Source organism: Tupaia chinensis, unplaced genomic scaffold (genome assembly GCF_000334495.1).
Source record: "Tupaia chinensis unplaced genomic scaffold, TupChi_1.0 Scaffold000047_1, whole genome shotgun sequence".
Lineage (NCBI taxonomy): Eukaryota > Metazoa > Chordata > Mammalia > Scandentia > Tupaiidae > Tupaia > Tupaia belangeri.
The window spans coordinates 49,370-62,794 of NW_006159505.1; the positions used below are offsets into that span (position 1 = coordinate 49,370).

At 38.0% G+C, this 13,425-nt stretch overlaps 1 protein-coding gene across 1 annotated transcript; it reads left to right on the forward strand.

Annotated features, from left to right (window-relative positions):
• Positions 1–411: 411 nt before the first annotated feature.
• LOC102478795 (olfactory receptor 51F1) lies at positions 412–9,604 on the forward strand. Its single transcript, XM_006140895.1, has 3 exons — positions 412–514; positions 4,685–4,688; positions 8,779–9,604. The coding sequence occupies exons 1-3, from the start codon at positions 412–414 to the stop codon at positions 9,602–9,604; spliced, it is 933 nt and encodes a 310-aa protein (XP_006140957.1).
• The last annotated feature ends 3,821 nt before the right edge of the window (positions 9,605–13,425 follow it).

A 13,425-nucleotide genomic window follows, 5' to 3' on the forward strand; every position in this document is an offset into this window, starting at 1 on the left:
AATTTTGATTTTTCTAAATATTAAAATATGATTTGTCTGCTTACTTTTCAGTCCCCACCTTAAAGTAATTACCCAAGACAAATACCATACTGCCACACTGTCTTACTCTAGTATCAATCCATATGTTCACAGAATGTGATAAACATAATAGAGTTTTAAAAAAAACACACACACACAAGAAAGCTTTGAGTCTGCAAGACCTGCCTTGTCTTTGCTAAATTTACTTAACCTAGCTAAGATTCAACTTACCATAAAAATGACACCAACAGATAACAACTGCCTATAAAGTACAGACTACAACATGATGTATAGTAATTAAAGCACTTTCAGAACACCTGACAGAGTTTTTGGCAATGTAAAGTATCATTGCAGGAAGTTGCTGAAGGAAAGTGACATTTCATGAAGAACACTATGCAACCCATTGATAACTCCACTCCCCCAATTTTCTTCTTGACTAGGATTCCAGGACTGGCAAATTTCTACACATGGTTCTCCATTCCATTTTGCTACCTCTGTGTGGTTGTCTTCTCAGGGAACAGCACTGTCCTCTCTGTGGTGAAGACAGACTCCAACTTCCACGAGCCCATATACTATCTCCACTCCATGCTCTCAGCCACTGACTTGGGCATCATTATGTCATCCCTCCCCACTACACTAGATGTGCTCTTGTTCAATGCCAAGATCATCAGCTTACATGCCTGCATTGTACAGATGTTCTTTCTGCATAGATTCAGAAACATGGAATCTTCTGTGCTTTCAGGAATGACTTAGGATAGTGTCCTTGCTAGCGGACCACGGTTCAAGTCCTAGACCCAGTGACTTCAAACATAAGTCAGGTGCATGTGCATGAGTGCATGCCCAAGATTCCAAGAGGAGAACTGAGAAAGAGAGATTATGGCATGGCTATCCCCTCGATGAGGTGGAGGGGTCATTTCCTGCATTCTGTCTCTCTCTCTCTCTCTTTCTATCTCTTCAGCAAGAGCACAAGCCCTATAGCAAAAATCTCACTAAAAAAATAAAAGAGTAAATGCCTCCAGTGCCAGATGATGCTTGATACAGGAATGACTTCTGCCAGGGCAACCTCCCCATTCAGCAAATGGTGCTGGAAAAAACTGGATTTCCACCTGCAGAAAGATGAATCTGAACTACCTACCTACGCTATTTCTCACAATTGACAAACATCAACTCAAGATGGATCAAAGATCTAAAGCTAAGACCTCAAACTATAAAACTGCTCCAGGAAAACACTGGGGAAACTCTGGGAGACATTGGGGTAGGCAAAGACTTCTTAAATAAGACCCCCAACGCAGTCAATAATTCCCAAAATAGACAAGTGGGATTACATCATATTAAGAAGTTTTTACATGGCCAAAAGCACAGTAATTAGTGTGAATAGACAGCCCTCATAGTGGGAAAATAGTTTTGTAAACTATGTGTCAGATAAGGGACTGATAACCAGAATACATGAGGAACTCAAGCAGCTCTCTAGAAAATAGATTATCAATTCCACCAACTGGGCTGGACTGAGGTGTAAATCGTGCTGGGTAAAGTCTCTTCACAATCTAAATGATGTATAGCGATTTAATGTGTGAATAATAAAAAATAAAAATAATAATAAAAGATGGGAAAATGAGTTGAAAAACCACTCTCTGAGGATGACATAGGAATAGTCAAAAGGCATAAGAAAAAATACTCAACATCTCTCATTGTAAGGGAAATGCAGATCAAAACAACAATGAGATACCACCTAACCACAGACAGAATGACACAGATTAAAAAAGAAAAAAAGATGATAAGTGCTGGCAGGGGTGTGGTGAAAGGGGAGCTCTCCTATGCTGCTGGTGGGCATGTAAATTGGTCCAGCCACTGTGGAGAACAATTTAGAGATTCCTCAAAGGTGTACAAGTAGAACTACCGTATGATCCAGCAACAACACTCCTTGATATCTACCCAAAGGACAGAAAAATCCTTAATCAGAAAAGTGCTTGCACATTAATGTTTATTGCAGCATTATTCACAATTACTAAGACGTGGAACCAACCCAAATGACCACGAACAGATGAATGGATTAAAAACTGTGGCATGCATACTCTATGGATACTACTCAGCCATAAAAAACAAGACTCTGGCTTTTGACAGAAAGTGGATGAATATGGAAAATTTACTGTTGAGTGAAGCAAGCCAGACTATGAAGGAGAGATATTATATGTCTCCACTTAATATATCCGGAGTATCCACACTCTATGACCGAAACTGAATGACTAAAGGATATAGAAACACAATAAATGGTTATGAATACTAGATATAGTGTGGGAAGAGGATGGGTGAAGGTGTAGAGTCTGAGAAAGGATATTAAGGAGAAAAACAGAGAGGCAAAGCATTAATGGGACAAATAAATTTGGTATTATCTGTTTAAAATAACTTTATAGTATTATCAACTGTACTGAGGAGAAATTTACACATGTTGGAATATTCACTTTGCAAGCTAAATAATGTGATTAAATGCATAAAAGAACTTGGAATAAAATAAAACAAAAACTAACAAACAAAAAAAGAGCTGCAGCGTACTAGCCATCTACAGATGCCATTTGGATGGAGAATGATGAAAGGTGGAGTGGTCAATGGCCTAAAGACTTTATGAGAAGTAACGAAAGCCTGGGGAATCCTCCTGAAATACTCTGACATTGTAACAGCTTGCCATGATGCCCAGTGTATTCAGAGTGCTAGCCTTGCTGGTTATTAACAGAACAGGGACACATCAAAAGGGGCAGGGAACACCGACTTGATAACAGGGCGATATCAACCCCGCACCCCTTTCAGAAAGGACTCGTTTTGCTTTGACTTTTGTAGACACCACCACAGCATTCTACAAGCATTCCCAAGTTAGGAGCCCACTCAGGGCACTACCCTATGGGGACTGCTGCAGCTGTTTGAGTTTATGGAATGCCAGAAGTCACTGAAAGTAATCAAGGAACACATTTCACTGGACATCAAGTACAATAATGGGTTGAACAAATGCATATAGACTGGCGCTTTCACTTCCCTTGTAACTCCACAGGAGCTGGCCTAATAAAACTATTACAATGGAATGGGCCCTGGGCCCGTAATCACTGTCACACACCTGTGAGATTTGGGGAGTCCTACTTAGAGGACCCTCTCCCTGAAGGAAGGAAGGAAACTCTGAAGACAGACCATCACTCTCTCCAGGGGTAGATCATCTGCCTACATGAGGCCTTGCATGTCTTTAATGAGAGCACATAATGTGATTGTTACTTTGTAAAATGGGACATCAAAAAGTTCATAAAAAATTAAGCATGAATTTATTTGGTGCAATTTTTTTTGTGCAAATGTTACACAAATGTACTTTATCTTTCAATTTATACACTTATATTTTATTATAGGTGCAAAAATAATAGAAGGTAGGGGGACTAGCAGTTAGTGTAATGGCTATGTCACTGGACTCCCATGTAGTCGACTGCAGTTTGCATCCAGGACCCGGTGGCTTAAAACTCACGCCGGGCACATGTGCGTGCATGCCCAAGATCCCAAGAGGAGAATGGAGGAGAAGGAATTGCGGCGTGGCCATTCCCCCTGGGGGGGGGGATTTCTCGCTTTCTGTCTCTCTGTCTCTCTCTGTCTGTGTGGCGAGCACACGTGCCCTATACCAAATAATAATAATAATAATAATAATAGAAGGTATTGAAAGTCAGGATAGTAGTTACTCTGGGCACAGAAGGAGGAGATAGTTACTAGAATAGGGTAGAAAAGGATATTAGTGATTTCATATGTCAGGATTGGAAAGCTACAGCCTAACCACAGGTCCATTTTAGTGAGTGAAGTTTAATTGAAAAAATAGCCATATTCATTTACTATTGTCTGTGGTCATTTTCATGCTACAACATAAAAGTCAAGTAGTTAAGACAGAGAACTGTATAGCCTGAAATATTTACTGTCTGAGTCCTTACCAAAACAAACAAACAAAAAGTGTGCTGATCTCTGTTCTATAGAGGTTGCAGTTCCATGTAATAAATCATCGAGCAGTACACTAATGAGATGCATGATTTGCTGAATAGAAGTTATTGCCTTTTTATTTCTTTTCGTGTGTTTGTTTTGCCATCAAACATGTGCACTTGCTGAAGAGAGACAGAGAGAGACAGTGATAGGGAAAGTGATAAGTAACACCTGGGGCGGGGATGACCATACCTCAATCCCTTCTTCTTCATTCTCCTCCTGGGATTTGGGGCATGCATGCACATGCACCCAGCATGATTTGTAAGCCATCAAGTCCAGGATTAAGACTGTGGTTGGCCATGTGAGAGTCCAACACCTTAACCACCAGACCACCTGCTGACACATAAGTTACTACCTTTCTATTAAAGTTTAATTTACACTTCAACAACTCATTATGTGATCCTGATCTATCTAGGTGTGTCATAGGTATTTTAGCTAGTTCCCATCATGTTAAAAGTGCAATCATTTTCTTCAATAGCTTCAAAATCTCAGTAAATAGTCATGACATATCAGTGGGATCAGAAGTAAATGTTACTTAGTAAAATGGGCCACCAAAAATTCATGGAAAAATTAAATCAAAGCATGAATTTCTTTTGGCACAAATTTTTTTCAACTTTCTGCATACTTCTTTCATTATACGCATTTGCATGAACTTTTTAAGGAGCCTTTACAGATTCGTTTTTCTATACTCATTAGTAATCAGAGTTGGTAGAGCAGTAAAGAACAAACAAAACAGATTTATTTAGCCTTTAAGAAATGGTTTAAAACAATACTAATTTTTAATGTCTTGGTTTCTGTAAGTCAGGAGTCTGAGTATAGTTTAACTGAGTCCTCCACAGAAGGTTGGAGTCTCATTTGAGGCTCATCTGAAGAAAGATATCCTTCCAAGTGTACATAGTTATTGGCAGGATTCAGTTATTCCCTTGAGGATTTTTCAATTGAGGGAGTCAGTTTCTTGGGTGGAGAAGGTCACATTATGTTCAAGGCTGGTTGTTGGAGACCATCCTCATTCTTTGGCTTATGGGGTTGCCTAACATGGTGGTTTACCTCATCAAAGCCAGATCCCATATGGGAAATAACCTGTCAGCTTTCCCATATTCTTTGGTTAGAAGTTAGTCAAAGGTTCTAACCTCACTCAAAAGGAAAGGACGGCTCAAGAGCTTGAGTCCAAGGAGGCCAAGTAACTGAAGTATTTTTTATTATTCTGTAGTCTGAACATCAAAAGATTTTGGTGGAAGCCCTAGTGTTTAAATTTATTCATTTCTTTCTTTCATAAGCAACAGTGATTAAAAAAAAAAGAGAGTTATAACCCCCAACAGGATCCTCATACTACAATCTACCCTAATCTCAGCCAACCCCAGGTCAAGACACATACATGCCCAGTGTGTGTAGAAAGGTCTTCAGATGTGACCCTGGAACCTTCACAGGTGGGTCAGCTTGGGAGAGCATTATCTTATGATTATGCCATGATCTGGGCCTAGACTCTACACTCTGTAAAGATAACCATGCTGAAACTTTTGATTCTTTCATACCAACTCATCATTTATAACACAATTTGCTCAAGGTTTTTTGTTTGTTTGTTTGTTTGGTGGTGGTTGTTGTTGCTTTTGGGTATTGAAATATTAATCCAGACACTGACGAGAGAGGTAGAGTTATGACACTGGAAAAATATCACAAGTTCTGCAATTAAGATTTCTCAAATAAGAAAGTATAGAAACAATAACCAAATAGAAGTAAAAGAAAAAATGACTATTTTAAATTGGTATCCAGGAAAACACAAGAATCAGCCCACCAGCAGGAGTCTTCTCTAGAAAGGAGAAATGCAATGTCTAGGTTTGTCCTTCTCCTTTTGTATAAACCTATAATAACTAGTTTGTAAAGTAATATCCACCTATTACTCCACTGCCCACATTGGCAAAGGTGGCCAAATTCCCAAAAGAGTCTTCTCTTGACCTTGTTACTATAGAAAGTAACAAGTAAACAGAGCAAGAATATAAGCACATAAGAACACATCACCCATCTACTTGAACAAAGGAGCCCAATTAACATATCAAGAGCTGACTCACTACTTGGAAAAATACTATCAGGTGAATGAACAGAGGTAAATTTGAGATTGCTCACATTATTCCCACTATGGGCCAATGTGGAGCTGCAAGGTAGTACCTGGAGAACTGTGAACACTTTTTTTTTTCTCTTCACTGTCACTGTCAGTATGCCAGGGAACCGGGTTTGCTCTCCTGTCTTGTCTGCATACTTACATTTCAGAGACAATGACATGCATCTCCGTATTCCCCAGTGCCTACAACGATGTCTAAACCTCCCATTTAATGTATGATCTGGTTTCTTTTACTTTGCATTTAATGTCCCTATGGACAGGTCACTCAAGTTAGTAGATAAAAACCTGAGATTGCACAGTTCTGCTCTGTATTTCCAGGTAGAAAAAGGCATACACATATTTTCTCGGTCCGTGCCCCCAGAGGATTTCAAATCTTACAGATGACTCCACAGCTCAGTCTTACCTGACTATGAAGTCCCTGGCTCCAAAACTGTAGCCTGTTCTCTATCAGCTGGAAAACATAGAGAAGGCTTCTCTTTGCACATGAAGCTGGTAAGAAGGCTGAGAAAGGTTTCACCGTTCATTGTATTGACTTTGTTCTCTGATAGTTACCTGTTCACTAATATTTACATGGACTCACAAAAGGTCTGATAACATTAGAGTTCATCCTGTCCTCAGAGATCCATATAACACATAGATACCTGACCTCTAATAATTTAGTTATAGTTTATAGAATTATTTATTTAATTGTACTTCTTTTTCATTTATTTTAATTTGACCAGAGAGACACACAGAAAGAGAGACAGTGAGAAAGCAAGGCAGTTTCAGAACTTGAACCCGATTCTGCCATGTGGGAGTCTAGCACATCATTCACTACACCAACTACAGGTCCCATAGAGTTAAATATTTTAATTGTATTCCTCGGATTGAAATGAAACCCAGGAAATTAGAGATTAAAAAGAAAATATGAGAAACTAACATAAAATGATAACATGTTATTACAGAGCATTCACTCTCATGAATTAAACTTCACACTCTATCGTTAGTTATTTTTAAAAGTTTCTTTGAAAAAAATCTAACATTGTAATAATAACTTTTATTTTACTTTAACTCTAGGATTATTTTAACAGTGTAAACGTGTTACTTCATGGTGTTACAACATTTGTATGTGCTGTAAGTCAAGTGCTTCACTTCCTGTCTGCTAAAAACCTCTGCCTTATCTTGAAGGTAGCATTCATCACTTCATTCTTCTTGAACAGCAGTAAATTTTCCCAATCAGATTATAGAGCAAAAAGGTAGACACTTGGCAACCCTTGACTGCATGTCCATTTGCCACTTACTTTCTAGCATCAGTGAAAATGACGTCCTCACCTTTTTTTTTTTTTTTTTTGAGAGATTTTTGCTATAGGGTGCTTGCGCTCACCAGACAGACAGAGAAAGACAGAGAGACAAAAAGTGAGAAATTACCCCCCAGGGGGGATGGCCACGCCGCAGTCCCTTCTCTTCCATTCTCTTCTCGGGATCTTGGGCACGCATGCACACGTGTCCGGCGTGAGTTTAAGCCATCGGGTCCAGGACTCGAACCGCGGTCGACTACGTGGGAGTCCAGCGACATAGCCATTACGCTAACTGCTGGTCCTCGTCCTCACCTTTTTAAGGCTAACTACTATCATGTTCTATATCCAATCACCTACTACTTTTTTATGGACTTTTCTACACCAATTAACCTCTTTTGATTTATGTTTTCAATCTCTATTTACTGTATCTTTAAATCCAGTTTATAAATTTATCCATTTTTCTAAGTTTTTCCCATCTTGCAAAAATCTCCCATCCATCAGTCTTCTTTAGGCATGGACTTTTTTTTTTTTCTTGCCTTCACTGCCAAGTTTCTAGAAACAAAATATGCCTCACCTCTTACTTCCTTTTTCCTTTATTCCTCAGGTGAGTGCAGTAGGTTGTCAGCTTTCATCACAGGACTTGAGCTGATTTTCCCAGGGTCATTCTTAGGTGCATTTGAAGTTTTTAATTCTGAATAGACTTCACTGCTAATGCAACTGGATACTATTGTTCATGTAACACCCAGTCATGACACCATGTTCTCTTGATGTTTGTGGTTACCAAAAAAGTAATCTCATCCTCATTTAGTGTATTTTGTTCTAGCCAATAACTTCTACAGAGCTCTCTCTTCATTGGCTTTTTTTTTTATATATAAATCTATTCCCTAAGGTTATTTACACAGGCTGCTGGAATAAAATGACATATGAACAATGATAACTTTCAAACCTCTATCACCAGAAAAATACTGGAGATCTTTGCACTTAGCCACTGCAGACCCGTAGATAATCTTAAGTGGATTTCTATTGCTCACATCACACACAACCTATTAAAAATTCGATGCACTAACTTTTCTTACAGTTATTATTTACAGAATCTTACAAACTGAAGGAACCTAAAATGCTATCAGTACGAAAAATATACAAAATTATATGGATATCATTTCCTTCAGTCTAAGGATAAAAATATTGAAATATGTAATAAATATGACTGATTATAAATAGTAGATGAACATGATAACATAATATAGACCTTTCTCAATAATAGAGAACCTACATATTACCTGGTATGACTATCCTAAATAAAAGAAAATTTATCTAAATATCTTTGTATGACAGTATACTTTATTACCTCTGTAGGAAATGACCATTGTGAAGACTCGCCATCTCCGGGAACAGCCTGATCCTGTTTGTCATTGTTACCCAGCAAAGTCTCCATGAGCCCATGTACTATTTCCTCTCCATGCTGTCAGCCACTGACCTGGGCTTGACTGTTTCCACAATGTCTACCACATTAGGTATTCTCTGGTTTGATGCAAGTGAAATTAGTCTAGATGCCTGCATTATCCAGATGTTTTTTCTTCATGGATTCACATGCATGGAATGTGGAGTGCTGGTGGCAATGGCTTTTGACCGCTATGTGGCAATCTGTGACCCTCTCAGGTATACAACTATTCTCACTAATTCCAGAATCATTCAGTTGGGTCTCCTAATATGTACACGTTCTGTAGTATTAATCGTACCATTACTCTTGCTCCTTAAGCCTCTCTATTTCTGTAGAATGAATGTCCTTTCCCACTCCTACTGTTACCATGTAGACGTGATCAAATTGGCATGTTCAGATGTTTGGGCCAACAGCATCTATGGATTAATAGGTCTCATCCTTACCACAGGGATAGACACTCCATGCATCATCCTGTCTTATGTCTTGATTATTCGCTCTGTCCTAAGTATTACCTCCCCAGAGGAACGGCACAAGGTCTTCAGCACCTGTGTCTCCCACATTGGAGCTGTTGCTATTTTCTATCTCCCCATGATAAGCCTGTCCTTGGTGCATCGCTATGGCCGATCAGCCCCCAAAGTGGTCCACTCAATGATGGCCAATGTATACCTACTTCTGCCCCCTGTGCTCAACCCCATTATCTACAGTGTGAAAACAAAACAGATTCGCAAGGCTGTACTCAATCTGATCCTTACAAAGTAAGCTGAGATTGTACAGATTGAGAAAAACTTGATGTAAGAGACTTCCACTATAGAAAAGCAACTTTGGTAGGTGACTACCTATTACATATGTCTTTTCATATATTTATTTATTCAACAGATTTTTAGTAAATATTTTTTCTCTTTTTAGTCATAAAGAATTACCTAAAAAGTTACCCCAAAAATTTTACCATGTAATAAGAAAACAAAAAATAATAGTAATTTAAAACAATGAAAATATTTATAGCAGCTAACATTTATTTACTCTTTGCTTAATACTAGATATTATACTAATTGTTCTTAAGACACTCCAAAACAGCCCAATTAAAATATATAATATTCTTAATTATAATTTGCAGAGAGAGAAACTGAGGTCTGTAGACATTTAGACCACCAAAGATCACATAAATGACATAGGGCAGAACTGATACTTGGATCCAGGCTGCTTGTGTCTCGGAGCCATGCTCACCCCTCTATTACATACTTAACCCAAAGCATCTGGGAGAAATGTTATGAGAACAAATGTTAGACCAAGTTCTCCATGAGACTGTACAACACCTTTAGAAGTTGTGGTAGCTCTCACAGAGTGTATTTTAGCTTGTTTTCTTCATGGATGATGTGCAATACATAAGGTAGAAATAGAGTGCATAGTATGAAATCACAAGTTACTATTTAGTATTGGTCAGCTCAAAGAAAAGCTCAGGATCACACACATCTGTCATTTTATTACAGAAAATAGAAACTTTTGAGGATTAGAAAAGTCATGAAGTAGAATGCAAGAGGGTTTGGAGCAAAGGATCTTAAGCTTGTCTACACAATGGTTGCTTAAGGATCCAATAATATCCATAATCTTTTATGTACAATTAGAATATTGGCATCATTTTCCATAAGATTTTAGAAGCTTCACTAATGTCATGAAGGACATATTTGGCTCCTAAACCAAAGAACCAAAGTGAATAGTTCATGGTTTTCAATTCATGAGCAAAAGTTTATTCAGAACTAGACTCCAAATTTTGAGTTCCTGAAAAGAAACTTATAGAATATTATTGATTCAAGAGACATTTAGAAAATTACTCAATTACATGATGTGCTAGAAAAAAATTCAAAGGAAAATGAAAACGAAGACGAAAAGAGGCACATCAACTTATTACAGCTGATTAAGGTCTGATTGGTAGATGAGAGAATCTTTCCAGGAATCCCACAAACACTGAGACCAAAGCCATGTTGGAGCCAGCACACCAGCTTGTGATAGCTCAGTGTTTGTATTTCTTTCTAACTCTGCATTCAGTAGTGTCATATTATTAACGTACAATCACTCACAGTTAGATGGCATGGTGGTTAATGATTCTGGACTCCCACATAGACAACCGTGGTTCTATGTGTGTGAGTGTGTGTGTGTGTGTGAGTGTGTGTGTGTGTGTGTGTGGTCAAATTTAAATGAACGAATCAATAAATTATATTAAATAAATAATCTTTAAAAAATAAAAAGAATTAATTTATGCAACTTTATTTATTTGTTTATTTATTTATTTATTTATTTATTTAAATTTGACCTGAGAGGGATAGAGTGAGAGGGAGAGAGAGAGAGAAAGTGAGAAAGCAAGCTGCCAGGTCAGGGACTCAAACCATGGTTGGCCATCTGGAAGAGTTCAGTGCCTTAACCACCACACCAACTGCTGGTCCCTTAAAATAATTCCTAAAAAAAATACAAAAAATATTCATACCACATAAATTGGCAAATATTACAAATTAGGTTTTTTTTAAGTTTTTTTGTTTTTTGTTTTTTAAGATTTGATTTATCAGCATCCCACCAACTGTGGGTGTTTTTTATGTTTGGACTTGGGAGAAATAACGGAATTAAAAAATAAACATTTAAGCTTATTTATTTTATTTTATTCATGATAAACCATGTATGCATATGACATATAGAAGAGAAAAAAAAAACAGAGGGAGATATAGGTACTCTTTACATGGTTTCTTCATATCATAGTTCCTCTCCCTGGCTTTCCAGAGCATGAGATCTTGGTCACACGTGCACTCACTCAGCATGTTTTCAAGCCACCTGGAGATCTGAACACTCTGCTGTGTGGTTTCTATTTCTACAGGTCCGTTTATTGCCAGTTGGGTCACACATGTGAGCCTTGGCTGATTTTCTTATAAAGATCAAGAAGAAACCAGGAGAAAATCCAAGAGAAATTTTGGAAATAGCACAAATTCATGTGTCCTAATATGCTCTATGCAATGGGATGAATATGTAGTTAAGCTTCAATCTTATAACCATAGTCACGGATAACACGTGTCTTTTTACTATTGACCTCAACTGGAAAAAAAGAAATACAAACCTTTGCTCCTTGTTTGCTATGGTTTTCTCTGGAAAAAAAAGAAAAAAGAAAAGAAAAAAAAAAACAACTTTTATTGTTCTTCTGGATTTAATTTATAATATTTAATTACATCTTTTACAAGTTCCAGATCTTTCCTAAGCCCTTTTTTGACAAGTCACCATTCTAACATACATCTGGTTGATCTCGTCTCTACAATTTTTTTTTTTTTGAGAGGTTTTCTCTATAGGGTGCATGCGCTCGCCAGACAGACAGAGAGAGACATAGAGACAGAAAGCGAGAAATCACCCCCCAGGGAGGATGGTCACGCCGCAATCCCTTCTCCTCCATTCTCCTCTCGGGATCTTGGGCACGCACGCACACGCGCCCGGCATGAGTTCTAAGCCACCAGGTCCTGGACGCAAACCGCGGTCCACCACGTGGGAATCCAGGGTCATAGCCATTACGCTAACTGCTGGTTCCTCTTGTCTACAATCTTGAAACTCATAATTTGTAGTTTATTTTCTTCCAGCTAATAAATGCACTGTCTTGAATTTGGTGTCCTATCAATGTGTATTTTATTCTCTTTATAGAACTCTTCTTTGCTGTAACATCTAGAACACTTAGCACATAACTGGGTTCACATAGGCTAAGGTAGTTTTGAGAGCTTGGAGAAATGAGAAAAAGTGAAGAATGATTTTAAAAATTAGAACACTTAGCACATAACTGGGTTCACATAGTCTAAAGTAGTTTTGAGAATCTGGAGAAATGAGAAAAAGTGAAGGATGATGTTAAAAAATCAACAATGGATATAAGTGCGACTCTGGGGTGAAAATTTGAAAACTCTGTTACCAAACGCAGAAAGAAATACTTTATTTAGTTGGAGCTCAGTTGTGTGTCAACCTAAAGGAAGTTAAGGACAAAGGCCATAGGAACACAAGAGAGAATCCACTTTCTGTTCTTCTTCACCTCGCTCTGCTTCCTTGGTGGTCAACAGCACAAACAGTACCAAGAGCTTCTGTGGACTTCCCTTGGATGACCTAAATTTTAAAATTGCAATAAAGTGTAAATTAATCAATGACTATTACTATTATCGGTCATTTTTATTGAAAAAACATGATGTAGCTTCTGATGGTCAATTTAATGTCCATTTGGCTAAGCCATGATACCCAGGTATTTGGCCTAACACCACTCCTGATGCTTTTGTGAAAGTATTTTTTTTAGATGAGGCTAACATTTAAATTCATAGAGTTTGAGTAAAGCAGTTTGACCTCCATAATTCAGAAAGGTCTCAGCCAATCGTTGAAGACCTCTGTGTTCAATAACTACCTCCCCGTAGTTATTTGTAATAACTACAAGAAACTAGGCTAAGTGTTCAGTAGGTGAACAGAAAACCATGAGTGGACTATTAATGCTAACAACCTGGGTGAATCTCAGTATTATCATGCTGAGACCAAGAAGCCACTAACGAGATTATATTCTATTTAATTCCATGTATGTGAAACTC